Raw genomic sequence first — 11,802 nt, 5'->3', positions numbered from 1 at the left:
TGCCTTGCAGCCCCTTGTTTGGCTAAAGTATCTGTTAATCCATTTGCACTCCCCCCAATCCACCTAAAATCAGCATTTATATCCTTTTCTAATATCTTCACTTCTCTGAAGATATGCTTGAGGGTCCATGGGACGTGTCTATTACATTTTGCCCAAGAGATTACAACTTTTGATCCACTTCCACCTGACGAAAACCCAATTGCTTTGCCAATCGAAGGCCCTGTAATAATGCCAATAACTCAGCCTTTGTTGAGTTTGTAATGGCAATTGGCCTTGAATATAGAGCCAATATCTTGCATTCTTCATTTCTGATTGCTCCCCCAATTCCTACCACTCCCGGGTTGACCATAGAGCTTCCATCAAAATTCAGTTTCACTTTGTTTACCTCTAGTGGTTTCCATTTAATTCTTAAGATTTCCTTGCCCTTAGAGGACTGTGCTATCTCTTTCCATGCCCTTTGGATGTCAGTTACAGAGAAAACTTGGAAACTATCCAAGGTTTTTATCCACAATGCGACCCTCAATTTTATGCTGTCAATGACCTCTTCCAAAGTTCTGGATTTTCCAGCAAAAATTCGGTTATTTCTTTCCTCCCATACTCCCCAAGCAATAGCCGCTTTGGTAACTTTCCACATAATTCTCCCTCTCTTCTTTGGTTGCCTCAAGAAGTTAGGATTGAAAATGTCTATCACCTCTTGGGGAGGGTCCCATCTGCAACCAAAGAGAGCAGAAAAAAATCCCAAATACGACGTACAAATGGGCAAGAGATCAATAAGTGGGAGAGGGACTCTCCACTATTCCTACAAAGAGAATACATATGAGGAGAGAGGCAAGTGAAAGGCCTCCTTTTCTGCAACAAGTCGCAAGTATTTGCCTTACCAAGGAAAAGGGTCCAGCAGAAAGCTTGGATTTTTTGGAGGGGTAGATAGGTTTGCTCCAAATTTCTTTCACCGGGAGAGCCACCCCTTGGGGTCTAGCAGAAGCAAGATGACTGAGAAAAGAGGATCAAGAGAAGAGCCCATCTGGGGAGATTACCCAGAATCTAGAATCCTCCAAATTGGGGTCCAAGTAAACTGATTGCAAGGTTCCAAGGAGATCAGTCAACGAGATACACTCTCTATCCCTAAGGCCTCTTCTGAAACCAAGGTTCCAGTTGATGCCTGAATGGGGAGCCACACCCAAATTAGAAATGGTTTCATTCTTGAAGTCAGAAATGGTATAAAGGTCGGGGAATTGATCTTTAAGTGATGATTCCCCAACCCAAAGGCCTTCCCAGAAATGGATTCTATTCCCCTTTCCCACATCAAAACAGATGGAACTAGAGAATGTAGGGTAGACTTCATGATTAGCTTTCCAAGGAGAGGCCGAAATGGAGTGATGAGCCAATCCCAGCCATTGCAATCTAGACCATGAATACTTGCAATTACTTTGTGCCACAACCTATCTCTTTCAAAGGGAAACCTCCATAACCATTTACTCAACAATGTGGTGTTCCTTAGGGCAGTGTTTCCCAATCCTAGACCCCCTTGCTCTTTTGGCTTACTAACTTCTTCCTACTTGACTAACTGATCATTTTTTCCCTCCCCCGGGTTCCCAAGGGAAATCCCTCATGAACTTCTCTAAATGTTTCGCTATCCTTTCCAGGATACGAAAGGTAGAAGGAAAGTAAATGGGTAGATTTGCTACAGTGGCCCTAACCAATGCAATTCTTCCCCCTAAAGATAAATAAGTTCTCCTCCAAGTGGCAGCTTCTTTGCAAACCTTTCAACCACCGGCTTCCAGAATCCTTCTAAGATAGGCCAAGGTAGGTAATGGGCCAACTTCTAATCTCACACCCCCAATACCCCTGCAAAGCTCAAGAGCTCCTCTTCCTCCACATTAATTCCAGCAATTCCGCTTTTGTTCCAATTGATTCTCAAACTAGAAATATCCTCAAAATTCTCAATCAGCGACTTTAGGTTACTCACCATTTCCAGATCAAGATTCTCACAAAACAAAATTATATCATCAGCAAATTGGAGATGTGAACCAATTACTTGATCTCTTCCAACCCTCCCTGACATTATTAATAATTGGAACAAAATATATACACAGGTCCTATGTAATAGGGTTGATAGGGACCATGACTTGGTGTAGTGATAAAATCTTGGGCTGGCAGGAATTAGAACATGGATTCAAATATGAGGCCAGCCACTTTATGCGGGAAAAAAATTCCAAAGGTTAGAACCATACCATTCTACCCTCCCAAGACCCCAGATAGCTGGGGCCAACACTGGGTAATGGCCATTTTTTTAATACCCTATGTAATAGGGTTGATAGATTTAGGTCTGTCAGGTTGACCCAAACAATTGACAGCCCCATGTGATTCTCCAAACAATTTGGTCTTTTGCTAATCTGTTATGTAAAGTTGAAAACAGAAAATGTTCTTTCTCAAACAAAAGAGGTTTGACAAAGAAGGTAAAAGCTTTCAAACAAAAGAGGTGGATTTGGTTAATAGCCAGGTTTAACAAAAGTGGTAAAAAGAGGATCATTAATGGTCCTAGAAAGCTGCTTGACGAGGGAGAGTTGCAGAGAACTTCCAAAAGGACTAGCAGATCAGGAAATCGAAAAAGAAAAATCCGGTAGGCTGAAGGTGGGGATTCCGACTCTCACTCGGAGACAGGTTGCAGTAAGGAAGAAAACCTTAAAGAAGCCAGCAAAGATGAATTGGGAAGACAGGAAAGGTTGAAGGTCCAGGAAGAGAAGAGATCTCCAGTCAACCAGGATTCAAGCACTACATAGTACGCAGCTGAGGCTGCAGAAGGAAGTAAGGGAAGAGTGCATGTGCGTTATGATAGAGAGAGAGAGAGAGAGAGAGAGAGAGAGAGAGAGAGAGAAAGAGAGGTGGAAGAAGGAGATAGTGAGGATCATGCTTCGAAGCATGGGGTGATGAGGGAGGAGATTGGGTGGAGCTTAGAGTTTCAGGGATGTCGGGGGGAGCTGTAAATTTTATGGTTTTCAGGGGTATATGAAGCACTTTGGAACTAAATCCTTGTAATTTTGTCTCTTTTCAGTGTAATTCTGTTATGTTGTTGGTTTGCCACCAGCATTTTGAGATGTACTGTTTTTTTCGGTTTAATGAAATTTCTTTTTGTCCTTGAAAAAAAAAACAGAAAATGTTGACTTGATGGGTAACTATTCTGCTTGGATTTGTTATAGTTGATCCAACAGTGTCCTTCAACATTTGGGCTTTGAGCAGTGGATGAGGGTCTATTGATTCTTTGATTCTCAAGACAAGGCAAGAGAATTTTTCTTATAGGGGGATGCATCCCCACTGCTGTTATTTCGGGGAGTACACTCATTAACATTCCAAACCATTAGTTTGGTTTGGCAACATTAGGTGATAAAAGACTTTTCAGTATTCATTAAAAGGGAATAAGACTTCCTCTTGTTGTGACATATCAGATAATAATTATCAAGGCCTAGAAAAGTGTAGAAGTGATGGAAACATCTAAAAAACAGTTGTCTTTTGATTACTTCTCTCTGCTAACTGGCTTAAATATTAAATCTATTGCAGACCTTCTTGATGTGCTGTCACAAAACAAAGATGAGAAACCAAACCATGCTTATGTTCACATAATTATGACTACAGGTACACCTCTCAAAGAGATGCAAAAATAGACTTCAACTATGTTCATGCATTTGCAGGAATCATTCTGCTAGATACTCCAAATTTGTGATGCTGCAATGACCATTTCAACTCTTCAAAGATGACACATTATCTGCATAAATTTCAAATGGTAACGTTTTACAGCACAACAAAGGGTCATACAGATCCTCACTAACAGATATAAGTAAGATAAGATCCTAATCATGCAATCATCTCCATGTGTCATTCTAGTTACATGTCCAGCAAAAAGATAAAAAAAGAAAGACTGAAGAACAGGAGAATTATGAAATAGAATATAAGGTTTCATTTAAATTTCTACAGTACAGAGCCTACAACTTATATTGAATTTTGACTGTGCTAACTCCTACACTGCCTTCCCCATAACCAGTGGCTTAGGAGGGGAAAGAGATCTAACTTCAGGTGCAGAACTAGGAAAGAGTGTGTTAAGCTTGTGCATGAGGATGTCAGCCCTAGATGGAATCTCATTAAGAAGAAACTGCTGAACAATTGGTTTCTTAAACCATTCCAATACAGAATCTCCTGGGCTCCTCAATACAACCTTACTGACTTCAAATGGAGATTCTACTGAACTTAGCATCTGTGCTATCACAATCTTCAGGGTGGGTCCTGTAACTAATTTGATCCGTCTTGGAACAACACCATAATACAACATGCGCTTCCTAAATCTATGGAGGGTGTGAACAACAGCTATCAAAGCAGCACCTACAGACAAGTTTCTAACATCCAAGGACCAGGCAATATGCTGATCAAAAACTATTGCCTTGGGGAAAAGCTTATTCTCATAGGCAACCTTCCATACACAACGAGCCCGGTTGATTTGTCCCATGAGCACAAGATAGTTAAGAAGCACATTAACATAGTACCTAGCAGCACCCTCTTCCAACTCATAATCAATGCTCTGGAAAAATTCTCTGACAAATGACAAAACTGGCTGTTTCCTCTGCTCTGGACCAGTAAACAGTCCACACATGAAAGCATGTGCCTTATGTTTTGTAGCACTCAAGATAGACATTATGTGTCTCTCATTCTGCTCATCCTGGCACCGCACAAGATGGGCCAAGATTGATGTATATAATATGAGATCAACCTTTGCAGCTGAATTGACATAAGTCTCAAGGAGAGGCTTGGCTGACTCATACAGTCCATTCTTCATGCATGACTCAAAGAGCTGCCTGATGATGAAGTTGTTGGTTCGAATTCCAGATGCACCTATGAAACGTAGCCACCTCAAAGCAAGATCTACAGACCCATCTTTAATATAGATCATCAAAACATCACTAGCACTCACATCAACAGAGTAACCCATGGTTTTCATCTCAAGTAAAACCTTTGCAGCCACATCAACAAGTTTCTTATTTGCCAGGACTGTCAATAGGGCAGCATATGTGCTTAGACCGGGTCTCAGGCCAGCGTTGGTCATTGAATTATACAATTTCATGGCAGAATCTACTTGTCCAGAAGCAGCATGCATTTCCAAGAGGCAAGAATAGGTAGAAGGGGTAGGTAGAAACCCAGCTTTTTCCATATCTGAGAAAACTGACATTGCAATGTCAAGTTTCCCTGATTTCGCATGGGACTCCACAATCATTGTGTATAACCCATAATTTGGCCTGAACCCTGCTTTCTTCATCTCATCCCAAAGCCTCAGAGCTGTCTCTAGCTTCCCAGCCTTAACAAATGACTCAATCAAAGAGACGTACATCGTCACAGATGGCCTGAACCCAAAACCCTGCATTTCCATGTAGACTTTCATTGATGTATCCAGCCTTCCAGCTTTCCCCATTGAATCAACTAGAGATGCAAAGATAGAAAAGTTTGGCCTGAAACCCTTCTCTTTCATTTCTTGGAAAAGCTTGAAGGCAGCATCCAGACGCCCAGATTTTGCTAGGCTTGGTATCATCAATTCATAGGTAGACCCATCCAATGAACACCCAGATTCTTCCATGGTCTCGTATATCTCAAATGCCTTGTAAGGCAGGCCCTTGTTCAGAAACAATGTCATGAGCGAATTATAGGTGTGAGTATCAATTCTAGATCCTGAATCTTTAATTTTCTTGAAAAAACAGAAGGAAAGCTCTAATTTCTCAGCTCTGGCTAAATGCTGAATCACCCGATTATATGCCGTGAAAGATGAAATCCCATTATTTGCACATTCTCTAACCATATCATCGAATAGTGACTGAATTGCTTCAAATTCTCTGCTCTGATTCAATCGATCAAACAAATGAGTGTAGCATTCATCACTCGGGTAATACCAAGATTTCCTCCTCGCCCATTGGAATAAGCTCAAAGATGCATCACTTTCTCCAATCTCCTTCAACGCTTGGTTTAAATGAGACATATTAGGAACAAAATGGAGTTTATCAAGCTGGGTTTCCATTTCAGGACCCCATCTCCACCTCTTAACAACTTCCACGATCTTCGAAACTGCGGAAGCATTCAAAAACGGCTTCTTTAGTTCGCCCACCATAACATGGTCATCTAGCCCTGGCTCAACCGATCGAATTCCCTTTCCGGAGAAAATCACACTGCCCTTTTCATCTAAATACTCTATATCTTCCGTCCATTCAGTCGAATCATTACAGCTCTCTCCAGAAGAAAAAGTTCTGCAGAAACTAGAGTATCCTGTGGGAAACTTAGGGAAGATCAAATCAAAGTTCTCCTTCTGAGCTAAAAAACTAAAATTTCCGGAGCAACCCCTATGTATTGATCGGGAGAAACCTACGTTAACTGTGTTAAAGATTCGGTTAGAGGGAACAATAGAGTTTCGCGTAAGAAAACAGAGATTGCTCAGTCGAGTGGTTGCTCGTTTCAGCCTTATAGGGCAAAGAACACTGCGGTAAATAGCCATTATGCGTATTTCGAAATGAAGAGACTTCATGACTCGAAGATATGTTAATAAACCGAACTCGAACTGAGAATAGGGTTTGTTCGAACACTAACCTGCATTAGGGAATTCGCCATGGTGAAGGAAGGTTAGAGTCGAGACTCGCGCGCTCGGCTATGCTGAAAACGCTACTTATTGGTGCGCAGGAAGCCCATTGTGACCTGTTAGTGACGGGATCTGCTAGCTGCTACGCACAAAGGTGACCTGTTACTGTTAATCCGGTTTCTGCCACATCAGCGCCCCACAAGCGCACCATATGCATATCTCAGCGTGCATTAATTTGTCATTGGGAGCTCAATACACGGTCGGGATTTGCATTTGTGAGGCGCCCTATGTGGGGCACAGATGCGAATTTGCATTTGCCATTTCTTGAAAAAGGACTCATTCCTTTTTGCATTTAAAAATGAGTTCGTATCAGCGCCTTGTAAGGGGCGCCCCATAATGCCCCATGCTCCCATAGCATATTCCGACCTTGTATTGGAATATCTCTCACATCGTGAGAAGATATTCCCAATACAATGTCAAGATGTATTGTGGGACATTGTGGGGCGCGCTCTTGTGGGATATTGAAAAATTAGGGGCATTTTAACAGTAAAATGAATGGTATTTGTTTGCCGTATAAAACGTCATTAATAGAGTTTTCACACCGAATGGTTTGAAAAAAATTGAGTCCTAGAAAAAAGTGAGCATTGAAAAATGTTGACTATCGATGTAGAGGTGTTTTGTAGTGTGGTGTAGTTGAGACCATACCATGTCATCGCAGGGTAGGTGTTCTGCACTCGGTCAAATTTTGGTAGCTTAAAGGCCCTAAACCACACCTAGGCATTCTACGAGGTGTGGTGTGGTTTAGGCCACACCCTATATTTTGATTATGTGTATCTCATATACACAATGCAAGGTGATCTATGCCGTCAATGCAAGAGTAATACTTTTTGGCATTTTAAGTAAAATACAAATCAATAATATGAATTAATTTTAACATGTGATACAAAAATTAATAGTAATATAATTTAAAAAAGTAAAAAATGTAAGAGAATTAACAAATAAAAAGTCAAAAATTTAAGATTGATCAACAAATTAAAAACATTACTAATAATAAAATTAGTTAAATAATAATTAATATTTATAATAAAATAATAATTAAATTTTAAAAAAAGTTAAAATTAATATTGATAAAAAAACTCAAATAATTACTAGTAATAAAATTAATAAAGTAATAATTAATATTGATAATAAAATTAATAAAAGGATAATTAAAAATATAAGCAAACCATAAAAAAAAAGTTAAAAATTATATTGATAAAAAAATAAAAAACATTAATAATAATTAATATTGATAATAAATATCTCAACTTATATACTTGTTTTTGAGATATTTTTTTTATTCGGCATCTGTTTTTGCTTTACTAGGCAAATCAGAAAGGCAATAAAAACCTCAAAGACAGTTTCGAAACTTAGGCTTTGCATGAATTTAAGGCCTTTACATGCTTTTCCTTTACTATTTTAAACGTGTTACTCTTCAAATTGACCATAGAGATTGCATCCATACAATTCATTGGTACTCGTCAAACAAAACTTATAATTGACTGGCTCGTTGTTGGGTGGTTGGAGTACTTGATGGATAAAGTTTGATTATGGTTACTTGGTTTCTGTCATCCCATGGGTTCAGATGTCCTAGACGGGGTACTTTACCACCCCCAAACCCATCCTGCTTCTTTTTAGCTCTTTTTATCTCCTTCATAAAGATTTTGCACTGCCAATGAACCAAAGTAATACTGGTTTCTGTTGGAAGTTGTTCTCCTTCCTGTATTTTATTAGTTAATGAGATCTTCCTCAGTTTCCTTTGTTTTCTTTGGAAGGTTGGGTTTTAATCTGTTTGTTCACAAATTCAGTTTAGTTTACCAGCATTATTTAGCATGCATTGTTAAGGTGTATCAGAGTCTTGCTGTGCACAAAAGTAAATAAGATTATAAGATTAGTTTTTCCTTTTCAGTAAGCAATTAGAAGTCTGATTTTCTTCACTATTTCTAGTTTATGCATTTTAGCTTCAACTCCATTATAGAAAAATAAAACAAAAGTAGTGTCCTTAGAATTTGGTTTTCCAAGCTCAATAAATTCGGCGATGCAGATTAGAGGTTTCTTGAAAGTGCAGCCCAAGACATATATATAAGAACATATAACGTCGGTTGGAATGGTTAAAACAAACAAAATCCTATCTGTTGGAGCTTCGTTCAGGAATGAAACACAAACCTTGACTATCTATTAGACGTTATCCCACAGACATCTGTTGGAGCTTTGCGTAGGGATGAAGCAATGTCATACAAAACATAGTTCGACCCAACTCCCAAAACATATAATAACATACAAGTACAGAGGAAGGAAATAAACCAAGTAAGAACAGGGGCAATTACTTCCCTCTAAGAGTACGGCAATGGAGGTGATAACCAGGACGATAATGGAGGTTGTCGGGTGGGAAAAAATGACTGTGCATGCCGAAGAGACTCCGGATCTCCTACCCACAATACACTACCCCTGTGAATTGGGAACATCTCCCTCTCCATAATACTATGCAGAGGATGAGATGTTCTTCGTGTATGATTGAGATAAACGTGGGTAAGAGATCCGGACTCTATCGAAGATAGAGAAAAAATAATGGTAATCGAAGGCCCTCGTCTAGCTAAGAGTGGTGGAGAGAAGCATAATAATGGCAGTGGACTAGTTGCAACAGCAAAAGGTTTAGGGCATTCGGATAGATGTGATGTATCACCATCAAAATAGATTATGGGACTATAGTCCCTTTAACATGGTTGACACGAGTCCCATCTCCTGCCCATGAGAACTCTGCCCACATTTATTGCAGCCACACATAGAGGACATGTAATCGAGAAATTGGGCATGGTATGGTCGAGACTCGAGATTAGACCTATTCACTGGTGAGGCTTTTACTCTTTATCAAAACCATGTTGTATTCAAAACCCAAGCCCAAAGCCCAACCTGAGAGAGAGAGATTGATCATATTCTCTGTAGCATAAAAATGATAAGAGGAGATAGTTAACGGTAAACAACCTATGGTTTGGATGGAAAGGAAATTGAATGACTAGTATAAGCACCATTATGTGAGTGAGAAGTAGAAAGATTGAAATAGAAAACCAAAATGAGTACTGATTGACAATATTGCAATTTCTTATATAGTACTTTTTTTACAATATTGCAGTTTCCTTTTTTGTATTTGGTATTGCTGAGTGACGAAGGAAGATTTGGCCTGACCTCGTAACCACTCGACATGTGGAAAGGCAACAGCTCGGCACAATAATACGCCCAAGGCATGAACTCCGAAAAGAGGAGCGCGTGGTCCGAACTGCCTACGAGGAGCACGAGCTCTCCCTTGGACCCCGAGCCTTACAAAAGGCAACAACCCGAACTGGCCCGCCCCATGGCAATTCGATCCACATCTCTACCCGAACTCAAGACTTCACCTCGCACACCACTTCAGCACTTCGCCTCCGGAACGTCGAACTGGACAACCACACCATACCTGACACCGAAGGAGTTCGTATCTCGAGGTGGCACACCTGACTGACTTGAGACCTGACGCTTAACAGCCACATTCCAACGGCCACCTACCACCGCCACCTGCCACCGCCATCTCCAGTCATAGAGACGGCTCCGACAAAGAGAGCAGTGGCGGTTCTGCCTCAGTAGGGGTGAGAACACCCGACCTGACAGAAGCTTAGGATTGAGTGCACGAAGTGGTTATAAAAGGCTCTCTACCCCCCAAGAGTGAGGTATGTGAACTTTGCGCCATCTGGTTTATCATCTTGCCTTTGAGGATACTAACTTGAGCTTCGGAGCATTCTCACTGGGTCCCTCCTCGGAGATACTCACTTTCTTCCCCATTTTAGGCACCTTCAGCTCCAGCCAGAGGCAAGATCATTGACAGCTAGGACCGGCCGAATTACACACCATCAATTGGCGCCATCTATGGGAAATGCTTCTAAAAGCCTCCCTCTAAAACTCTTATAACCTCCTTTTTCCAAGAAACCCCAACGCTCATGGCATCTTCCAGCAACGCCGGACGTAGCACGGAGATGAACGCTTCTGGGGAACAACTTCAAGCCCCCGTGGTGTGCATCGGACAGTTCACCATCCCCCTTTCCAGTGGATGGGATCCCCAGACTTACTGCACCACGAACAGCGACGCCGGTGAACCTACCCGCCGTGAACGTCCCCCTTCCTCTCTTTGTCAAGACAACCTTTACTGAACCAACTGTTGTCCCCCTGGCAACTAGCCAGAGCCAGTTTAACGACTTGATGCAGTGCATGCGGGCAATGCGAGCCCAAATGCAGCAGTTCCAACAGCATCAGCTTCAGCAACACCAAGTACTGCACCACCTCTCTCAATATCACTATCAGCAGCAGTTCCCCCAACTGCCTATGAACCAACCGCAGCTTCCACTCTGGCACCCTGCTCCAAAGCCGGTTAAGGCTTCCCCTCAGGGTGGACGCCATCACCGAGAAGAAGCCTCCCAACTTCAGAACCCCCCTAACAGCCAGGCCTCATCCCGGGCCGAAGGGAAAGAAAAACCACCCCCGTCTCTTAGTTCGTTGGCGGGTCGAGAACCTCACTCGCAAAGTCAGCACCTCGGCGCTCCAAGCCTGAGCTCCCGCCCATAGAGAATTGATTCAACGTCCTAGTAGCGGACTACCAACATTCCGGGCCCATTGAGCTTGGCAACACAGAAGCCAGCAGTGCCAGTACCAGGACCACTCAGCAACGAAGGTGCCGACGAAGTCTCCAAACTGCCACCCGTGTCCTGACTGAGCTCAGAGGTAAAGAAGGGACAAGCTCGGACGAGGTAAAAGCTGCCCCTATTCTCTCAATTCCTTCCCCCCTCTCATCAGAACTACTTGCGGGCCCAATGCCCAGAGACTTCAAACTCCCCCCTCTAGACAAGTATGATGGGTCCTTCGACCCCAATGACCACATCGATAATTTCAAATCCCAAATGCACCTCGCAAGGGCCAGTGAGTTGTGCATGTGTGTGGTCTTCACCACCACCTTCAGGGGGGTGGCCCGCACCTGGTACAGGAACCTGGCCCCCGGGTCAATAAGAAGTTGGACCCAGTACGTACAGATCTTCACCGCACACTTTGTTACCAGCAAGCGGTGCCCCAGAACCGAGGAAAGCATCTTCAGAGTTGTCTAGAGGGAAGGAAAATCCATTCAGAGCTACATCAAGCGGTTC

At 42.1% G+C, this 11,802-nt stretch overlaps 1 protein-coding gene across 1 annotated transcript; it reads right to left on the bottom strand.

Annotated features, from left to right (window-relative positions):
• Window positions 1-3,929: 3,929 nt before the first annotated feature.
• Window positions 3,930-6,697, bottom strand: EMB2217 (Pentatricopeptide repeat (PPR) superfamily protein). Its single transcript, XM_088973396.1, has one exon. The coding sequence runs from the start codon at window positions 6,548-6,550 to the stop codon at window positions 4,013-4,015; it is 2,538 nt and encodes an 845-aa protein (XP_088829522.1). The 5' UTR covers window positions 6,551-6,697; the 3' UTR covers window positions 3,930-4,012.
• Between the last annotated feature and the right edge of the window lie 5,105 nt (window positions 6,698-11,802).

The sequence above is a fragment of the Nelumbo lutea genome, chromosome 2 (assembly GCF_056320005.1).
Source record: "Nelumbo lutea isolate HS-2025 chromosome 2, American lotus-T2T, whole genome shotgun sequence".
In the NCBI taxonomy this organism is placed as follows: domain Eukaryota; kingdom Viridiplantae; phylum Streptophyta; class Magnoliopsida; order Proteales; family Nelumbonaceae; genus Nelumbo; species Nelumbo lutea.
The sequence above is the reverse complement of the archived record's forward strand: the minus strand, read 5'-3'. Positions and strand labels throughout refer to the sequence as shown.

What these genes read in the sequence shown, in the direction of transcription:
- EMB2217 (XM_088973396.1), bottom strand. Translation starts at nt 6,550, where the DNA reads ATGAAGTCTCTTCATTTCGAAATACGCATAATGGCTATTTACCGCAGT.